Source organism: Zootoca vivipara, chromosome 7 (assembly GCF_965207765.1).
Source record: "Zootoca vivipara chromosome 7, rZooViv2.hap1.1, whole genome shotgun sequence".
NCBI lineage: Eukaryota > Metazoa > Chordata > Lepidosauria > Squamata > Lacertidae > Zootoca > Zootoca vivipara.
The window spans coordinates 17,103,653-17,125,104 of record NC_142590.1 but is presented as its reverse complement, the minus strand read 5'-3'; the positions used below and the strand labels follow the sequence as shown (position 1 = coordinate 17,125,104).

Below are 21,452 nucleotides of genomic sequence, written 5' to 3'. Positions count from 1 at the left end.
AACAAAAAAGGAGGGGAGGCGATTTTTGCCCCAATGACAAATCAAAAAAATCATATTCAGATAGTTGGGGGATTCTCTGGAGCAGGGTGGAAGATGGTGTGAAGTTCTACTGAATGATGAACAAAACAGCAAAAAAATTGCTTCCCTGCCTCATCTACTAGTGGAGGCACTCACTTGATTAGAAGCCTTTCCATAGGCACAATGGGAATTAATTGACTTCTACCCAATACAATCAGTAAGATGTGCTCAGGTCTTCTGTGATGCTACTGGAATAGTATATGTAACAGTGGAATGCACATGACCCCTTCATGTTCCTGATTATTTGAGAAATTGATGTGGTTGAATTGGGCTTTTTCTAACTTCTTAAGAAGACATCTAAGTTAGGCTGAGCCCCAATTACAAATGATGGTCTATCCACTACTAGACTGCTTGGTACAGCCTGCATGTTTGAATGTTTCTGTGTTGCATATATGGTATCCACAAGTGTGGGGTCGGCTTGTGGGTGGCACAAATCCACACAGCAAATATTCCCCATAAGTTACAGTGGGGACGGCAATGTTGCAACGGGGATGCTACTTTTGTATTTATTGTTTCACAATAAATGGAGGACTCCCTTGTCCTGCATGGGGTAACTGTTCCCCTGAAGGACCAGGTGCGCAGCCTGGGAGTCATTTTGGACTCACAGCTGTCCATGGAGGCGCAGGTAAATTCTTTATCCAGGGCAGCTGTTTACCAGCTCCATCTGGTACGCAGGCTGAGACCCTATCTGCCCGAGGACTGTCTCGCCAGAGTGGTGCATGCTCTAGTTATCTCTCACTTGGATTACTGCAATGCGCTCTATGTGGGGCTACCTTTGAAGGTGACCTGGAGACTAAAACTAATCCAGAATGCAGCCGCTAAACTGGTGACTGGGAGCGGCCGCCAAGACCACATAACACTGGTCTCGAAAGAACTACATTGGCTCCCAGTACGTTTCTGAGCGCAATTCAAAGTGTTGGAGCTGACCTTTAAAGCCCTAAACAGCCTCGATCCAGTATACCTGAAGGAGCGTCTCCACCCCTATCGTTCTGCCCGGACACTGAGGTCCAGCGCCGAGGGCCTTCTGGCGGTTCCCTCGCTGAGAGAAGCCAAGTAACAGGGAACCAGGTAGAGGGCCTTCTCGGTAGTGGCGCCTGCCCTGTGGAACGCCCTCCCACCAGATGTCAAAGAGAAAAACATCTGCCAGACTTTTAGAAGACATCTGAAGGCAGCCCTGTTTAGGGAAGCTTTTAATGTTTAACAGACCATTGTATTTTAATATTTTCTTGGAAGCCGTCCAGAGTGGCTGGGAAACCCAGCCAGATGGGCGGGGTATAAATTATTATTATTATTATTATTATTATTATTATTATTATTATTATTATTAATGTAATAATGAGTGCTATAGTTCAAAGAAGACATAATGAGAAAGGGAAAAGAAAGGGGATTTAGGGTTGGATGGAAGAACATTTTGCCAGTTACTAGTTTGATCTGGAAAACATTTAAGAGAAGTAAGAGTGTAAAATGTTTAAGGCACAAGCAGTGGGAACTGGAAGAGTGAAAGTTAAAAGCATCTGTGTACATTGCAGGGCTATCCAGTCCAGTCCACAGAACACCCAAAGGGCCTATAAAATGCTTGGCAATCCAGTATTTCTTTGGCTCGTTTTAGTGGCCATTATAAACACATCAAAACAATTCCTGGTTAACACGGTAGGCAAAATTTGAGTGCAGGGGAAGGACGATTGCAGACAAATGATATCAAGGCCAAGAGAACTTTGGGCTACAATTAGTACTTCATTGCTCTTTAAACTGCCCAAACGTTAGCACATGCGAATTCTGACAGTTTGACAAAGATGTATGTGTAGCCTTGCCAATGCCATGCAGGCAAATGTCACTTATGTCGTTATTAGAAATCGCCCTAAAGCTAACATCGTATGTCTTTTTGACAAGATGAATGGTTGGCTTCTGACAATGAATAATTTTCATTTATACTGGAAGAAAATGTTATAAGGCTTCTTCAATTAAAGAAATGCATACAGTATATGGGATTGCAGATTATTAATTAAGAAAGTTATGCACATGTTCAGATATGGAGGTTATCTCTTTGTGGTCTTCCAGAAGTTGATGACAAAATGAGTATGCTTAAAACCATATTTACTCAAATCTAATGCTCAACTTTTTTGGCCAAATTATGTTGCAAAAATCAAGGTGTGCATTAGATTTGATGGCACATTTACATTTGCCAACAAATCCTTTTTTTGTTTTGTTTCAAGCTTCTGAAAAGTGAGGAGTGTGTTAGATTCAATGGCGCATTAGACTCGAGTAAATACAGGTATACTGTATTGCTGGATAAATGCTTATTTTCCTCTGACTCAAGTATTTGTTGTGTTTATAAGTACTATGTGAAGCACAAGCTTAAGAGTTAACACCTGCCCTGCAATTATTCTTTATCATTTAAGTGACCTAAGTCTGTTTTCATTTAGCACACTTGGGATAAATAAGGAGCCTAGGACAGTATCCATAGATCATCTTTATCCTTATAAAGAAAATATGCTCACAGAAAGCTATATCCAACACTCAATAACCACGGCATCAAGGTAGCGACTTGCATCTTTGAATGCACCACCAATGGAATGGTGATATAATTTCACATCACCTCAAATCCAGCACTTTTGAATGAATTCAGTTAACACATTTAGCTGCAAGTTATGCATTTTTGAATAATGAAGTGGTGAGAGATCTCATCCACTGCCAATGAGAACCATGGCTGATGGGGATTTCTCCAAGTCCAATACTCTGTACCCTACCTGGAATACTGTGTCCAGTTCTGGACACCACAGTTCAAGAAGGATACTGACAAGCTGGAACGTGTCCAGAGGAGGGCAACCAAAATGGTCAAAGGCCTGGAAACAATGCCTTATGAGGAACGGCTTAGGGAGCTGGGTATGTTTAGCCTGGAGAAGAGAAGGTTAAGGGGTGATATGATAGCCATGTTCAAATATATAAAAGGTTGTCATACAGAAGAGGGTGAAAGGTTGTTTTCTGCTGCTCCAGAGAAGCGGACACAGAGCAATGGATTCAAGCTACAAGAAAGAAGATTCCACCTAAACATTAGGAAGAACTTCCTGACAGTAAGAGCTGTTCGACAGTAGAATTTGCTGCCAAGGAGTGTGGTGGACTCTCCTTCTTTGGAGGTCTTTAAGCAGAGGCTTGACAGCCATCTGTCAGGAATGCTTTGATGGCGTTTCCTGCTTGGCAGGGGGTTGGACTGGATGGCCCTTGTGGTCTCTTCCAACTCTTTGATTCTACATCACACTGGCTCTCATTGCCCTTTACTGGTTACATCTCATAATGGGCAGAGATAGTGCATGTGTATATATAACATATACAGCCATAGACATGCATACAAGTACAAAGCAAGAGACAATAGGATTATAATAAACTCCTAAATGCCTTCCAGTCATTTCAATTTGTCATTGCGCAAGGACTCAGAGGATCCAGCCTCTGGGTTGGAACACTGGCAGAAGTGCAAAGACTCAGCTCTGAACAATCCCACAAGCGCTGCAATTCCCAGTGTGTTTTTTTCTTCTCAGTTATGGGTCATGCATTTATCTCAAAATATTCCTAGCATACAAAGCATGCGCGAATGGATGGATGGGCAAGTGTAATTTGATATGTGTTCATTTCTCAAGAAAAGATACAAAATGTGTCCTCCATTATGCACTCTCATCCTACCAGAACTCAGAGCCAGTCAATCACATCTGACTGGTAGCAGATTCAAGACAGTTAAATGCATGTTTAACTTACATAGCTTATACAGATTCGTGGAGGACAGGTCTATCTAATGGTTATTGGTCATGATGATAAGGTAGAACTTCCATGTTCAAAAGCAGTATTACTTTGAATACCAAGTGCTAGTGACAAACCATGGGCAACTACTAGTGGTGGTATCTGGCCCCCTATGGTTTGAAAAAGGATGCCGCTAAAATGGTCTAATCCTGCAGGGTTGTTCTCATGATTTCTTGACTCTGTGATAACTTGCTAATATTTTCTGGCTTCCAAAATGAGCAATTTCAACATCATCATCATCAACATTATGAAAGGAAGATGAGAGTGTTCCACATCAGCTAAGCTTTAAAAAGAAAAGAAAAAAGACGGCTGTATTTCAGAACTGTGTTTTGCAGGGACATAAAAGAAGGCTTTTAAAAGCCATGGGAATGATTCCTAGGGTCAGAAGACCTTTTCAGATTTGAACTCGTGTGTCAAAAGAATGGAGCTATGAAAGAGAGAGAGATATTTAGCACAAGGTATCTTGTTTAGGATCTTACTGATGTAGCAAATGAAGAAATTAACGGATGAAAGGTATGGCGAAGCAATTAATGGTAGTATAAGAAAAAAATATTCCATTAATTCACAGTGATGACATAGATCAGCAGTTTTCAAACGTTTTGCTTTCAAAAGAATTTCTTTCTGCATTAGCTCGTTCAGCACAGCCCCCCCCCCACCTATGTTGCAGAGGATTCTGGGTCTTGTTCTGTGGTGATATACTCAGCTCTTGTGAGGCGCTGTTTGGCCCACTTGAACACACCAAACGGTCCTTAAAAATTGAAGAACTGGGCAATTAATAGTGGTGGGCAACACTGATTTTCAGAGCAGCTTATCTGCCATTATTGATGAACCTCTGGTGCAGTTTCTGGTGGAACCGCTAAGCTGGATCACAGGAGGAAATGTTATAATAAATAAGGAGCGGGTATAATTAGAGAGTAGCCAAAATATCACTGAGGTGCTCCTTCGGCTTGAATTTGGCAGGGGCACAGTACAAAATGCCCCCTTAAAGTCCTTCCCAAAATTATTTTGATTTTGTTTATTCTGTCGTTGTTCATAGCTACAAAAATTGCCTCTTTCTCACAGCCTCAATGCACTGAGCAGGAAAGTAAGGGAACTTTTCCCAATTGCCCAAGCAATTGTGCTCACTAACCTCTGGTCTTTGAAAAGACATATAACAAACAATCCCCACCCCAACAAACATTCTTTGCATATACAATGTAAACGTTAAGCAGGTTTGTGTAATAGCTTAGAACTGATTACATCGGTAAGGTGTCTTCTACGCTCCACCTTAATAGATTGTCCCAGAGTGAGAGGTGGGTACCTGGTATATAAGGGGTCAACGTCCTTTCCAGTGTGCTGAATAAATCTGTGCAATGCCATGTCAAAATTGCTTTCAGTCTTTTATGTCCCTGATTGCTCTAAGACTCTTTGTTAGTTTCCCCATAAGGGATATATTACATAGTTTATCCCATCATGCCTCTACAATTAAGTTAGGTAGTAGCATTTTCCAATATTGTGTTAGTATATTTCTTAGCTGCAGACTTGCAAAAAGTAGTGTTTTTTATCCTGCTTCTCTGTTATAAAAACACACAAAGCTGCTTACAGAGATTAACATAGTGGAAGAATAAACAATAAAAACTAAAAATGCACAATACCAGTGATAAGACCAAAGCATTTAAAAACAGCAGATTTTAAGTAAAACGATTGACTTCTTTCTTTTCTATTCCCCCCTACCACCTACCACAGTTGGACCAACAAATAAATGACAAAAGGGGAGCTCAACTTTGCAGCCCATGGAAAGAGCTGTGAAGCTGGAATTGATGTTTCAGCTGAGCTCTGATGGCCTCATATATACATATAACTGAGCCTTACAAAACAATGCATAATCAAGTGTTCAATATGTTGCTGGAAAGATATGAGACACGTTGGGAATAATAAGGAACCTTTACAAAATAGCAAGCCAAGCCATTGCAATATAACCAGTCATAAGATCTGAGTCATTAAACAAGAAATTAACCAGTTTATTAATATATTCACATATTTACACAATATTACAAATTAAAGTACTGCCCCAGCTCCCTGAGTGAGAGCAAGGTCAGGCAGAGAGGCAAAAAGAAAATGCATTGCAGAAAGAAGGGGGGGAAAGCAATGGCTCTGGCATTTTAAATCTTTGGTATTTGAAATATAATACAATGCAGCGTTTAATTTGTTCAACACAGGGCATTACAAACAACACAACAAGCACAGTCCTGTCCAGAGTTCTGTAGGTGCACACACAGAGCTTCAGAATGACTAAGCTCCTACATTCGCTACCCTGGAAAGAGAAGAGAAAGCCCGGCAGTGCAAAAGGTTTCATGTTGGATTGCAAAGTCACATTCCAGAGACTCTGTTCAACCCTTAATAGATATGCAACAGTAAAAGAAGATGGAGCCTTGGTCCACCCTTACCCTCTCCTCCCCACTGCTGTGAAACCAAGAGAAGTCCCTCCTTGTTCTAACAGGCAGGTGGAGAGAGTGATTTATGGAACCAAGAGATGAGCAAGGTGTTTATCTGCTATTGAAAACTGACCACTTCAGTTGCACAAACCATACTGTTTCTCTCCTCTTGCTGAAGTTAATGCAGAAGCTCTTTCACAAGTGGAAATCCCCTGCCCCTAAAGAACTGCTGGGCCGAGGTGCGTGAATAGGAGGGAAGTATTTAGATATGACATGACTTCACTGAGTTCCATTAAGCCCCTGAGTTGCAACAATTAGCAAACAGCAACTTTAGGTTACCTAAACTATTAATCAAAACCTTTTCTTGAAAAGATACATTTCTTAATCTTTACCTTAAGCTGATTCTCCCTCTACAAGACAGATAAACACTGATGACACAGCACAATACGTTTCACAGACCTAGAGACAAAACCATATCCCATTAAAAGTCAGAAATAGCTTTTGGTAAAGCAATTTTGCCCATTTAGAGATCAAGTCCACTAGACAAAACTAGTTAGTACAGAAAAAAAGCACCAAGGGAGCATTCCTAATCTAACATTTAAGATCAGGTCATTTTATAAAATACATTTCTGCAATCTTTTACAAATGCTGCAGCTGGTTCCACCAAAATAATGTATTCAATAAAATCAAAGTTGACATCATTTTGAACTTCTGTAGGCTACAGGTATACGCAGAGATATCCTCTTTGCTTGATGACAAGCTCCTTAATGGGGGCAGATTGGAGAGGCCTTGCAAATTCTGGATCAATTGGCAACTGAATGGCCAAGCATTCAACTAGAGGCAAGTGAGCATTAGGAATGGCAAGGGGAGAGAGGGGGACAGAATGCGCTGTGTGCACCAAGTTGGGATGGTCTCTAGGCACAATACACAACCTTGTGAGATGGAACAAAGATATCCAAGGCTTCTGCTAATTTTATGGGTAATGACACTCAGGCAAAACATCATCCAGAGATGTGTTGTTGTTTTTCTGATGGTGGATCCAAGAGGCCCTCCTTGTTAATCCAGAGTGCTTTTGCACATGCAGGGAATTTTTTTTTGGTTTTCACTTCTGCTTTCAGCTTCTCACAAGTAGGGAACCCATGGTGGAAGTATGCTCTGACCTTCAGGAGCAGCTTCTTGGTGAAAGAGGTACAGGTGTGGGAAACTTGGGTCTTCAATCAGTTCAGGAAGCACCAGATCCTTCGGATCCCACCCTATGTATTCGCCAGACAATTTGCTTGAATATTTTCTTGTTACGTGTTGTGTGTGGCATCATTCTCTACTGTTTTTACTCTTGGGATCTGGGCATCAGGTATTACTTGCTCTCCTATACAGTTCTGCAATTCTGCTCTCTACCTGACAAAACTGAGGGATGAAACATGAAGGTGAGAACCCTCAGAGATCTGATTGTTAGTGTCCTAGAAACTGCAAAAATATGAGTCCTCCAGCCCAATAATGAAAGCCAGTGAATGAGGAAATTACCATTTGTCTCAGAAAGAAAGCACAGTTCAATCCCTTTTTCTAACACAACTGTATGGTAACCCACAAAACACTTCCTGAAGTTTGCTATTTCATAAAACTTTTTAAAGGGGGGTGGGGGAGAGAGAAGACGACACAGACAAGCCAGTTAAAATGACCCTTGAATTAAAGACTGAACTCCTTTGTATTTTTCCTCCCCAGAATTACGCGCAGAGCTGTGTTGAATTTCGCTTAGTCCCCATAAAGTGTGTTTAGAGGCTGCATCCTTGATGGCTATGCAGTCATTGGCAAGGTTAATTGCTGCTGCTGGATATTTCAAGACAAATAATATTGACCACATGACTACTGGAATGCTAAAACTCCCCCCACCCCTCCTCCTGGAAGCTATGATAGGCAACAATAAAGCAAGCCTTCATCTCCTAATGCCATCAGAGAAAAGAAAAGGAAAAGGAAAAAGAAACGAAGGTTAGTAAATAGCTACCCATACTTAGTATTCAATGTGTACAGCAGGATGGAATGAAAAGAAGCATTTTTTAAAAAGTCTGTTTTGACGTGATTTTTCAGGAAGGTGAAGTTAGAGTTTTGAACTGGTCCCCAGTGGTGATGGGCAGGCAGTTTGCTCCTTTGCACAGATCTGAGTGAGATATTAATCTGTCAACACAAACTTCTTCAGTAATCCCAGTGTTAAGACTGGAGGGTTTTAACAGACAGGAGCGCTGCATTTCAAATACTTAACAAGACGAATAATGCTTTGCAGATGGCTGAAATTCACAGTCCCTGAAGTTTATGATCGAGAGTACCAGCTAAGTCTCCAAATCATTCATCCTCTTCTACATACGTTGAGGGAAACCAACCCACCTAAAGGGAACATCAAGAAAGAAAAGGCACAACATATTAAATTGATATTCCTTTGGCACAGAATAATTTTCTTCAGAACCCACCTGTTCAAATTAGGTATGATTCACAACAGTGAGAAAGGGGATGAAAAGGGTACGACAAACTAATTTTTGTGGCAGAGCATTCAATGTCTCTCTGGATAAAGATATCAAGTTAATGACCCAAAGCGTGCAAAAAATAGGAATATGATCAGAAATAGGGCTGACTGCCAACATTAGATTTAGCAATTCAGGAACTTTTGGCATTCAGCTGAGACAGGAATACAATCATGCCAAGCGCAGACTCAGTACTCAGCAAATGAGGCAGCAGACCTGCTTGTACCACTTCAAGCAGCAAGTGGGCACTCATATGATTGACTGAATGTGTGTGTGTGTGTGTGTGTGTGTGTGTGTGTGTGTTTGTATACCCTCTACACAGAAAACTGAGGGTTAAGTTACACTCACTGCAAATGCAAATGAGGACTGTGAATGCACTCAAGACATAGAAAACTACTCAAGCAAACAAAACAGCGGTTGAAGCATCTGTCTTGCTCCTAAGACTAGCATGGGACCAGAGGCGAATTCTATTAACTGCATTGGCTTTGCACTGTCTTTGAGAAGAGGTTTCTCACATGCTCACATACAGTTTCCCATGCTTTCATCATGCCTAGAATTGATTTCCACAATGTGCTTTATGGGGGGACTGCCCTGAAAGATAACTCAAATGCTTAAGCTGGAACAATCCACTTGATATTGGTTTGCTTCCAGACTCAATTTAAAGTGCCAATGCTTACCTTTATGCCATTTGTGGCCTGGGGCTCACACATCTTTTGAGATAGCCTCTTCCTGGACAAGCCCTGCTGCAGCTGAGTTCTGCAGTTTGGAACCACTTCGAAGTGCCTTTACCTCTGGCTCAGAAATGAACTCACCAGTAAGGTAGAGCTGCTCCGGGTCTCCCATAGAAATGTTTTGAAAGCTATATTGTTGCTGCTTATGCCACTTTAATTTGCTAATTGTTGAGCACTATTCATTTTAAGCATTTTATTTTCTGGTTTCGTTAAAGACCCTAACAGTGCAACCTTGGGCATCTCTACTGAATACAATGGGACTCAAGGAATAGCATGTTTAAGCTCAAAAGTTAGGATAAAAATAGTTCAAGTAAACAAAACAAAATTAAAGAAGCATTTGCTAACATTCTTCAAAGCATGGAATGTACAAAAAGTATGCCGTCAAAAACATAAACCTACCCTTCCATTTACTTCACCTCTCCACCAGCCATTGGCACTAATCTTGGTGTAAATTTTGACCACATCTCCTTTGACCAGGGACAGTTCACGCATATCTCGCGCACAGAAGTCATAGCGGGCAACAGCTATACCGAGAACCTTGGGACTCAGCACTGCTTGAGAACACAGAAAGGCAACGTAATTAGAAATTCACTAAACTGCGTAGATGTTGAATTATTTCAGCACAGCATACAATTGTAGTACAAGTGCAAGCAAATGTATTTTTTAAACACAGAAATGCAAGCTGACCGTGTGGAAAAGTGCAAAAGAAATCCATTCAGTGTGATGTTTTCTTGACTAGACTTTTCCGTTTGTTTGTTTTAAACAAAGCCAAAACAGAAACCCAGAAAAAGCAGGGGAAATCATCCTAAAGAGACATTGACTGGGAACCAAATGGGTCATAGATATTACACACACCCTGAGGCTTTTGCACGTGAAATATTGGGCGACAACTTCCGAGTAACATGAAGGGTTGCAAAAAGAAAGAGAAAAAATCAGCACCTTTGCGCACACACAAACACACAAACACACACACACAGATTTCTCATATATGGGGCTCATTAGATGTTGGTCATTCTGTTGAAATAAATGGAACACATTTCTAAGGACATCTGCTTCGGTTCAGGATGGTATAAGTAATTAGACAATCCCAACCTATTTTCAAAAAACAGAAATCACTTCACTTAGCAGTACAGCAGTATAATCTCAGAGAAAGAGCCTTAGAATTTTAAAAAGTCTCCACTATAAATTTGTGTTGCTGTTTCTATCTTGAGAGTTACCGTACTTCCCCATTCCTCGTCCTGCGATTCTAAGCCTAATTATTCTATGCACACTTTCTTGATAATAAGACCCCCATGGAGCTTATTTCTGAGTAAATATGCATGAGAATGCACTGTAAGAAACAAAGGGCATGGGCCAGTCAAATTTGTTTTATCTTTTTGTAAACTGCTTTTTAAAACAAAAAACAATCAAGTGCTGTCATGTATTATCTCGCTGAGATTCCTGCATTGCAAGGATGATCCTCAGGCTCCTTTCCAATTCTACAATTCTATTATTCTAAGTATAAATTTAAATAAATAAATAAATGGCTTTTAAATTCCCCTCTTTCCCTTCCCCCCCAAATACACAAATACACACACACTGCAACTACGTATGTGGAGCATTATCACAGATGAGCACCTCCTTCCCACACAGGCTGTTGTGCATGTATCAGTGGGGCGTTAATGATCACAAGCAATCAGCCAGAATCTTAAAAGGACATATATCACACAGGAGAGAAGAAGCTGCAGGGACCTACCGTTTGGTCAGCTGAGACACTGGCAAGTTCTGCCTCCTCCTTTTTTTGAACTGTTTCCATTCCAGGAGTTCCTTACAAGAACTATTTAACTAGCTCCTTCAATTTACTTTCCTCCCCGCATCCCTCCCCAACCTTTCTTCCATTTGTATAACTTCTCGTAGATTGCAAGCCTTACTACTTATACAGAATCATTGTAGAGTCGGAAGGGGCCACAATGGTCACCTATTCCAACCTTCTGCAATGCAGGAACATTTTTGCCCAACATGGCGCTCAAACCCATGACCCTGAGATTAAGAGTCTCATGCTCTACTGACTGAGCTGGAAGTGGAGGGGATATTACTTCACTCTGGAAACCCTGTTTTTGTTGTTCTTGAAGGGCTTTAGATAAGATGCTTTAGATAAGTAATTAGATGACAAAACTGAACATTGTTGTGCTCTTATTCAGGAATGAAGCCATGCAGAAGACTTAAAAAAAAACATGCAAGGGACCAGGAACAGGACTGAATAGTGTTATCAAGTCAATAAGAATTATTTGCAGCATGACCAACCTCCATGCTTAACCTTATCATGGATTTGGAGGATTCACCTTAAATAGTGTTGGCACTTTAAGGAAGGAATGGAGATCATGTGACACTTCATATGCTGATGGACTCCAACTTCCATCAGCCCTAGCCAGCATGGCCAATGGTCAGGGATGGTGGGTGTTGGAGTTCAACAACATCTGGAAGGCCACAGATCCCTGAGGAAACTAGCATTCAAGAAGCATCCACTGTTCTCTCATGTCACCTTTTCCTACTATATTTTTATTTCTGGATCTAAATACCAAATGTGACATGCAAGAGACAAAATCAATATAAGTGCTAGCAACCTAAGCCTGGAAACAGCAGGGGGGAATACATTATAAAACATGCACAACCAAATCAGTCCACAGTTAAAAATGATCAGAAAGTCAAAAAGTTTTAAGCAGCTAAAAATCTGGTGTTTTTTAAAAATCCTTCCTTAACAGGAAGAAATCAGTGGGTAGAGCTAAGAGGAAGGGCATGCCACAATCTGCATTTCCCTACTTTAAAAATATCATTGGCACAATGTCCAAGCAGTTCAGTAAATGATGGGGTGTGTACCAAAGTAATGGCTGCTGAGCCTAAAGTGGAGAAAGAGAGACAGAGAGAGGCAAAGCCACTCCCTTCAAGCTAGTCTTAGAAGTCAAGCAAAGTGACTTCATGATCATTCCAACTAGAGCAGTGAAGACAGAAAGAAATTTCTCAGATCACTGCAAAAAACAATTCTTGGGTGCAAAGGCACAATCATTATCACAGCAAACTGAGGAGGGGTAGAGGTGGTTACATTTACTGAACCCAAATTATTTCATCATGGGGGCGGGGGCATAGCTGCCAAGTTTTCCCTTTTCTCGCGAGGAAGCCTATTCAGCATAAGGGAAAATCCCTGTAAAAAAGGGATAACTTGGCAGCTAGGGGGGGGATGCTTCCACCACCCAGCCACCACCCCAACAAAACAAAAAGGCCATTGCAGACAGAAGGACTGGCTCCCCCCAATATAAAACCACAAGAGTTATATATAAAATGGCATCCAAAGGAGAAAAATATATATACAGCTATGATGAAGATCACCATTTGCGTTCCAAAATTGCTGCATACGCTTTTGTGTCAGTTTATTGTGGACTCATATGGTAAAGGTAAAGGGACCCCTGACCATTAGGTCCAGTCGTGACCGACTCTGGGGTTGCGGCGCTCATCTCGCGTTATTGGCCGAGGGAGCCGGCGAACAGCTTCATATGGCACCAAAAGACAATTATTTTACACACTGCGGCAGTTTTCCCATAACAGTAATAGATACTGTACTTTGGGGGGAAATAATAACTGTATAGACTTCAGTGACCAAAATTGAAATGCCTCATATAAAATTGCAGCCTGAAAATAAATTATGCCCTATTTTTGTCACTATAGTACCTAATGCACACTCCCTTTAAGCAGCCAGTATTATAAATATAAGACCACATCAATACTTTGGGGAGAAAAGGTAGGGGAGGGAATAAGAAAATCCGCCATTTGATTATCGCTTACATTTCCAATATGTAAACATTGTCCACTACTGCTCATAAACCAACACTTTTGCCAAAGTTGTCAAATGCTGTAATTTTTTGCTTACATCACTTTAGGAGAGATACATCAACTATGACAAGAGGAAAGCAGGAACCATGAGGATAGGAACTCCAAGAATGCACAGAGGCTAAATAAGGAGGACTTTAAGTAAGGGGTTGTTCACATCAAGCAAGATTTTGTGACAGGTGTTCCACTAAAGCCAGGATTTCATTTGAAATCCCACTTCCAATAATGTCTTGAGAAGCCTACAAACAAGTCACGAAGACACCAGTCCTTCCTTGTTATTTGTATCCCCTTGGAGGTACACCAGGTCTATAAACAGAGGCTCCATTTAGTCATTGTGGCTGTCAGTAACCTCCAGAAAAATGTCTAATCTTCTTTTAGTCACTGTGTTTACAACAGTTAGCCAACCAGAAGCCCCAAGAAGATTTGCAAAGCAGAGGAGCTAACAGAGTTGCTGACTGCCATGCATCCTACTTGCCATTTGGTAGATTTGCCTCAAGTTTGTGGAAGTTTCTTTCCCACCCATCCTTTTGCTACTGAGACTACATTTGTCAGTCTCCATCTCCTGGCCCACCAAAACATCTCATCAGGGATGGGGCACCTATGGACTTCCAGATGCTGTTTGATTCCTAACTCCCATCAGTCCCAGACTAATGGTCAAGGTCTGCAGCAGTTGTTGTCCAGCAGCATCTGGAAGTCTAAAGGTTCTGTTTCCAGGCTATACTTCAATCCATCCCTCATATTTTTAACCGACCAGATTGGCAGTCCTAGGTGTAGATAGTTATATCCTAGTTACAGGTAGGTAGCCGTGTTGGTCTGACGTAGTCGAAACAAAATAAAAAAAATCCTTCCAGCAGCACCTTAAAGACCAACTAAGTTTTTTATTTTGGTATGAGCTTTCGTGTGCATGCACACTTCTTCAGATACGTATCTGAAGAAATATGCATGCACACGAAAGCTCATGCCAAAATAAAAAACTTAGTTGGTCTGTAAGGTGCTGCTGAAAGGAATATAGTTACATCCTGTATTTCTAATAAAATATTCTCGCTCTGACTATGGAGGGTCTCTTTTAGCTATCAAGTGATGATTTTTACTCTAGGTAAGACTTTTTTTTTTTTACTGATATCGCACACAACACACAAACACATTTTAGGGCTGGGTGAGCTGTGAATATAAATAGATATATAACAGAGAGGTCACATCCGTAGAGCTCTCTCTGCTCTTAAAAGAAAAAAGAAACTTGGCCCTTTGTGGCATCTTAAAAAATTCTAAATGCTTCTTGACGTACAATGAAAGTTTGAAAGAGAATAAGAAACACAATAAAAATGCATAGAAAATAAAAAACAGATGGACAGTGTGCATGCAAAACTCTAATGAAGGTTGTTGTTTTTTTAGACTGAAGTATTTTACCAAAGAATGCTGTTGCATTAAGCTCTGACTTAGGGATGGGACGAATATTTTGATTCACAAATGCATTGTTTTCAGATTTTGAGACTATGTCCAGATAGAATATGGTAATTTGAGATGTTCAACAGCTATTTATAGTATCATCACGATCATACATATTAGGCTTAGTTCAGCCACAGCTGTGTAGAACTGCAAATTCTGAATGCATATTATTACTATTCCAGGATCAGCCTTGATGGCCTTTCACCTTTCTCACAAATGTATGGGAATCATCTATTTGAGAGCAGCACCTGCATAGCTGAGAAAACACTGGCTAACCAAACTTTGTATGTGTTCATCTGTGTGTGAGATCACATGGCAATCCCACTAAATGGTGTCCCATTCACTCGTTTGGCCAGGTTAAATATTCTCCCAGCCGTGGAGTAGCTGTTCAGAAATAAGTCACTTTCAAAAGGCTAGGGGACCATCTTTATAAACCATAATTTGGTGTTTAGTCAAATTATATTCAACTGGGGGGGGGGCAGGGGAGAATCCGTCCCTTCCCTAGCTTGCACTGCACACAGAGACAGAAATAATTTATTTGCAAAACAGAAGCAAATTGAGAAGAAATATAAAAGCAGTAAAGCAGTACCTGACCAGAAAGGAGTGGAGGAAGGGGGAACAAAGCTGTAGTCTGGAGGAGTTACAAAAGAAAACCCACAGAACAAAGAAGGGGCTTAGAGAAAGAAAGGAAAAAGAGAGAGAGAAGCAAAATGACATTGAAATATCGATAAAATAATATTGGTAATATAATACTGCTGATAAAATTAGTTAAATGATATTGAAATATTAGCAACCCACACCATACATTTAAAACACTCTTCTATTTTTAATTACAGAATCCCGGGAACTGTAGTTTGTTAAGGGTGCTGGCCTCACAGACCTATGCAATTCCAAGCACCTGCAGTGAACTACAGTTCCCCTCATTCTTCATACCTCATAAAATGCTATAAGAGTGTTTCAAAGGTATGGTGTGGCTGCCTCTCTTAACAAGAAACATGGATTTCCCTGAAGAAACTTGGTGTTTTTTTCATACTCCCCAAACTAAAAAATCTGTGCCTTCTTTTTTTTCTTTTCTCTTTTCTCTTACCGAGCTGAGGTACAGAGGCTGTGGATTTGCTCTAACTCCTCCACTAGGGGACCCAGGTGGCGCTGTGGTTAAACCACTGAGCCTAGGGCTTGCTGATCAGAAGGTCGGCGGTTCGAATCCCTGTGACGGGGTGAGCTCCCGTTGCTTGGTCCCAGCTCCTGCCAACCTAGCAGTTCGAAAGCACGTCAAAATGCAAGTAGATAAATACCGTGTTTCCCACATTTTAAGACACCGTCTTATTGCTTTTTTCCCTCAAAAAACCACAGGGTGGCTTATTTTTGGTGGCATGTCTTATTTTTTTTACGTTATTACAGTTTTTACAGCACCTTAAGGTCTTCTTGGCCGGGCCAGGCTGCTGGCTCGAGGCACTGCTGGGCACTGCGCGCCATGCTGCTGGGCTGTCTGAGCGCTGCTGGGCGCTTTGAGCAGCTGGGCGCTCCGCGCGCTCCAGCAGCCGTTTCCAGGCGGCGGGACGGCGACGGCGAGGCCGCTGGCTCTGGCGCTGAGCTCCGGGGCTGCTCGGCGCTCCGCGCGCTCCAGCAGCCGTTTCCGGGCGGCGGGGCGGAGGAGCGGTGGCGTCCGGGTGGAGGCGAGGCCGCTGGCTCTGGCACTCAGCTCCGGGGCTGCTGGGCGCTCCGCGCGCTCCAGCAGCCATTTCCGGGCGGCGGGGCGGCGGCGGCTGGATGGAGCTGAGGCCGCTTGCTCTGGCGCTCGGCTCCGGGGCTGCCGAGCGCCCCAATCCTATGGGAGCCGGCAGCAGGAGGAGGAGGTTTGCCGGGTGGTCACCCAGCAGCGCGCACGGAGCGCCCCGAGCCTCTGGGAGCCGGAGGAGGAGGCTTGCCGGGTCGTCGCCCAGTAGCACGCTCGGGGTGCTCCGCCAGCCCAGACTTTGCCCTCTTCTCACTTGCTGAGGGAAGCGCAGAGCAGCTCCTGGCTCGGTGGCAGCGCTTCCTGTTCAGTAGCGTCTCTCAGTCCTCCGCCTCCTTCCCCGCCCCGGTTGTCTCCTTTCCTCCCTCCCGCCTTTTCTCTCACACACAGAGAGGGAGAGCACCGTTCCGTGCACACGGCCGCTCAGCCATTCTTTCGCGAGCGTGTCTCAAACGCCGCTCTCCTCCTCCCCCCACCCATCCTTTCTTGTGTGCGTGTGCGTGCCTCCTCTGTGCTTCTAATGCTTGGGTGTCAGGTCAACAGCCCGGTGAGCGCGAGCGCCGAAAGAGGGCTGAGCACGCAGTGCTTGCGCCTCCTCCTGCTTCTCTCCCCCCCCGCCCGTGTGTGAGGGAGAAATTAGCAGTTGAGGGCGAGGACGGGTAGAGAGCTGCACGGCGCTTCAGCAGCAGCAGCAGCAGCAACCAGTTCCGGGTGCCAAGCCGCGGCAGAAAGAGGAGGAGGCTTGTCGGGTTGGTGCGGAACAGCGCCGCACGGAGCGCCCCGAGCCTCCGGGACCCAGCAGTGCTCTGTAGCACTTTGAATCCTCCTCCTCCTGCTGCTGTGGCTTGGGGCGCTCCGTGCTGCGCTGCTGGGCGCTTTGTCGGTCCCGCTGCTGGGGCGCTCGCGGTCTCGTTCTAAGCGGCGCTGCAGCAGCAGCAGTAGCCAGTTCCGGGCACCAACCCAGCAGCCCTCCTCCTCCTCCTCCTCCTCCTGCCACGGCCGGCATGCTGGGTTCTGCTGGCTAGGGGTATGGCTTATTTTCGGGGTATGGTTTATAATCCGCAAAAGCATAAAATCCTGCTACGGCTTATAAAATGACTACGGCTTAAAATAGGGGAAACACGGTAGGAACCGCTACAGCGGGAAGGTAAACGGAATTTCTGTGCGCTGCTCTGGTTTACCAGAAGCGGCTTTGTCATGCTGGCCACATGACCTGGAAGCTATACGCCGGCTCCCTCGGCCAATAATGCGAGATGAGCGCGCAACCCCAGAGTCGGTCACGACTGGACCTAATGGTCAGGGGTCCCTTTACCTTTACCTCCACTTGCATAGCTCCATTCCTCACCACTTCCTCCCCCACCTCAGAATAAGTATCAATGCACAGTGAGTGTGCAGAATGAAGCCATTAGTCAATGCCTTCCACCCTGGAGCAGTGGGCATTTCGAAAGCCAGTGTGGCATTGTTAGTGCTTAGAGCATCAAGACTATGGTGAGGAAGACCCAAGGTTCAGACTTCCAATCACCCATGAAGCTTACAGGACCAGTCACTCTCTCTTAGTCTAACCTTTCTCCCAGGATTGTTAATTTGGGGCATGGGAGAAGCAAGGAAAGGAAAACACGTGTGTCTCTTTGAGTTGGGGGGGGGCGCGGCTGTTAAATAAATAAATGAATAAATAAAGCAAGCGGCTTCTAGATAAGCAAGCAAAATAATATGAATTCAAACTTCCCAGATTTGTGGCTGATTTTCTCTCAAAAAGGTATGCACGCAGAAGTTGGTTGCATTGTTGTTTCAACAACACCCCTGTTTGTGACAGGGCAGCAAAATGTATGCAGAATGGTTACTTTTTAGGCACTACTTGCTAGACGCTAAAAAACTTCCTAACATAGATATACCACTTTGTATTGTGGGGAGCACCATGCAGAGCATAAATAAGCACCTCGCTGCTATTATTTCCTGAATCAAAGAGGACACCAGTGCCTTTAACAGTTGCATAGCGGGAGATGTTTAATACCGTATGTGCAGCTTCTCCTATCACATGTGGTACGCAGACCCTCCCAAGTGTCCCTATTTTCCAGGAACAGTCCCGGATTTACAGAAGCCCATCCCGGTTTCTGATGTGGACCCGGAATGTCCCGCTTTTCCTTAGGATGTCTCTAATTTCATCAGAAAAATGTTGGAGGGTATGGAGTTAGGCGACTCCCAAGCCAAGGAGATGAGTTCAACTTTTAGAAGACATCTGAATGCAGCCCTGTATAGGGAAGTTTTAAAATGTTTTATTATGTTTTTATGTATGTTGGAAGCCGCCTAGAGTGGCTGGGGCAACCCACTCAGATGGGTGGAGTATAAATAATAAAATTCTTCTTCTTATGGAATAAGAATAATAATTCATTGGAGAAGTGTTGAAGGGTATGCAATAGGAGAGTTCTTTAGGGACAGAACTTGTGTTCTTTTCTTTCTCTCCTTGGAGGCTACATCTGTCCCCCTTCCCCTATCTTACCTTGCACATGGTACTAGCTCATATGAGAAGTGGCTGTGACTTACGTCACCCCTTCACTTTCCTGACGTTCCACTGCAGCAGAAAGAAGAAGGGTCTCGGTACTACACCATAAGGTAAAAAGGTAAAAGTAAAGGACCCATGGATGGTTAAGTCTAGTCAAAGGCAACTATGGGGTTGCAGCGCTAATCTTGCTTTCAGGCCGAGGGAGCCAGCATTTGTCCACAGACAGTTTTCCGGGTCATGGCCAGCATGACTAAAACACTTTTGGCACAATGGGACATCGTGACAGAAGCCAGAGCACGTGGAAACGTTGTTTACCTTCCCGCCGCAGCGGTACCTATTTATCTACTTGCACTGGTATGCTTTCAAACTGTTAGGCTGGCAGAAGCTGCAACAGAGCAACGGGAGATCACTCCGTTGTGTGGATTTGAACCGCCCACCTTCCAATCGGCAAGCTCAAGAGGCTCAGTGGTTTAGACCACAGCGCCACCTTTACCTTTACTCCACCATAGCCCAAATCAACAAATAATGTGGCACAGAACTATCTGACTCCAACCTTGCCCCTAGAAACCACATAAGCCCAAAAATGCACAAGTAATTATCATCGGCTGCAGTAAAGCTCACTCTGCTATTTCCTGGATCCCACAAGGTCATTGTGAAAGAACCACATAATTATGGCCTCAACCACATTTTGAATAGAAATAAGAAACCAAGAAAGAGCTGACAATTTTCCAATCTAGTTCAATATTACTTCCCCCCCCCCCAACAACTGAGCAATGCTGCAGGATTAGCAGGTTGAAAAGGAAGGCTGGTAAGGTATACTTCTCTTTCACATTCTATGGAGGAAAATTGTTCCTGGGTTGGGACTACACCTCTTAGCAAAACCCTTGGCCAACTCCCCTCTATTAGCCTGAGGTGAAGGGAACATTTTAGATCACTATTTTCTCTTTTTAAAAATTTTATATAGAGATATAAGATGAGAGGATGCTAGCCTGAGACTTTAAGAAGATGAAGGTTCAAATTGCTAATCAGCTATGGATTTCCAGTGCCACTTTGGACAAGTCACTGATTCGTTTTCCAAAAAGGAAGGTCAAGAAAATAGTTTTTACATACATGCTCTGGGAGGGCATGTGGAGTCTTTCCATGGCGAGACTAAGGAATGGAACATTCCTTTTATTTTTTGCAACACAGCTGAGAAATCCTTAGAAACACCTTCCCCTGAAAACCTGCTGCTTTTCAGATGTTTTGGAGTACAACTTTCATCAGTCAGAGTCAACATGACCAATGACTACAACTTCCATACAGTCCAAAATAACTTGAGCGCACCAGGTTGGGGAAGGCTGGGTTAGGAGAATCCAGCCTTTAATTACTTCACTGGTGATTTATCAGCCACTTTACCCTTAGAGCTCAGTGTGGCTTCTTAAATGTGCCTCTGGATCATGTTTTCAAATTGTATCAGAAATGTGTGCAAGCATTTGTAAGGCAAATCAACAGGACTTCTGTAAAGGAAAAAGGCAAGATTCTTCTGGATATTGAGAGACTTGGATGAACCACATGAATATGGGTAAATCAAATATGAACTGGTTGGACTTTTGGAAAGTGTGTGTGTGTGTGTGTGTTTTAAAATAAAGGTCATCAATGTTGCACCCATGGGTGGAAGCCTTCCCTGGCACCTGAATAGCCCTTGCCGTTCCACCTGCTGAAATGAGGCTTGAAAGAAGCATTTATGTTACGGCCAACATAATAACAGGTTGTGGTATGTACTTTGGCACCTAAAACAGTTTGCAAATGTGCCCATGGACCCAAAAAGATTGGTGCACCCTGGCATGGTGAATAAACAAGAGAGTAGAATTTTTTTCATAAACTACTATTCACATGGTAGAAAGTAGGTATAAGTATAAACTATTAGTTATTATAGTAGAATTATAACAGTGAAGTGACTCAGGACCTAACTTTAGATGAGGATACATAGTATGAGGTCAGAAGAAGATATTAATCCCGTTAAAACTGTGAGTAGACACCTAAGCCCAGTTCAAATGTAGCAGTAATATATGATGAGTACAACCTTAGTACACACACTCCCCAAACCTCTGCTTCCAGTTGTAGAATACAGCAGTTTGACCACTACATGTGAACGCTGAGAACTGGTTTTGTGTTCAAAGCAGATATAAATGAAACCACAACAGAACTGTGACTTCAGATTCCGGTTTGGAAACAGATTATGGCTTGCACAAACTACTTTCTGCTGCAATGGCAAACATCAGAAGAAGCAAAACTTGAAGCAAACGCTTCAGATCTCTTTCTCCTTGAACCCAAAGGATTTAGTGTGGCTCCTTCTAATAACAAACCACATTTTTGTTGTCCCATGCAGTTACTATCCTCCTTGGTTAC

The 21,452-nt window shown here is 43.1% G+C and overlaps 1 protein-coding gene across 6 annotated transcripts in view; it reads right to left on the bottom strand.

The window, feature by feature from the left end:
• Nucleotides 1-5,843: 5,843 nt before the first annotated feature.
• The window catches only part of VAV3 (vav guanine nucleotide exchange factor 3), a 160,838-nt gene continuing 145,229 nt past the window's right edge, over nucleotides 5,844-21,452 (bottom strand). For 2 of the 6 annotated variants that reach the window (XM_088673772.1, XM_088673771.1), the window contains exons 26-28: nucleotides 15,419-15,502; nucleotides 9,922-10,073; nucleotides 5,852-8,657 (exon numbers count right to left, since the gene is read on the bottom strand). In XM_088673772.1, coding sequence (XP_088529898.1) covers nucleotides 8,616-8,657; nucleotides 9,922-10,073; nucleotides 15,419-15,502 — 278 coding nt within the window. In that variant the 3' untranslated portion in view covers nucleotides 5,852-8,615. Of the gene's footprint in view, nucleotides 8,658-9,921; nucleotides 10,077-15,418; nucleotides 15,503-21,452 lie in introns of all 6 variants that reach the window. The other 4 variants (XR_015950957.1, XM_035124356.3, XM_035124355.3 and 1 more) reach the window with 2 other exon arrangements.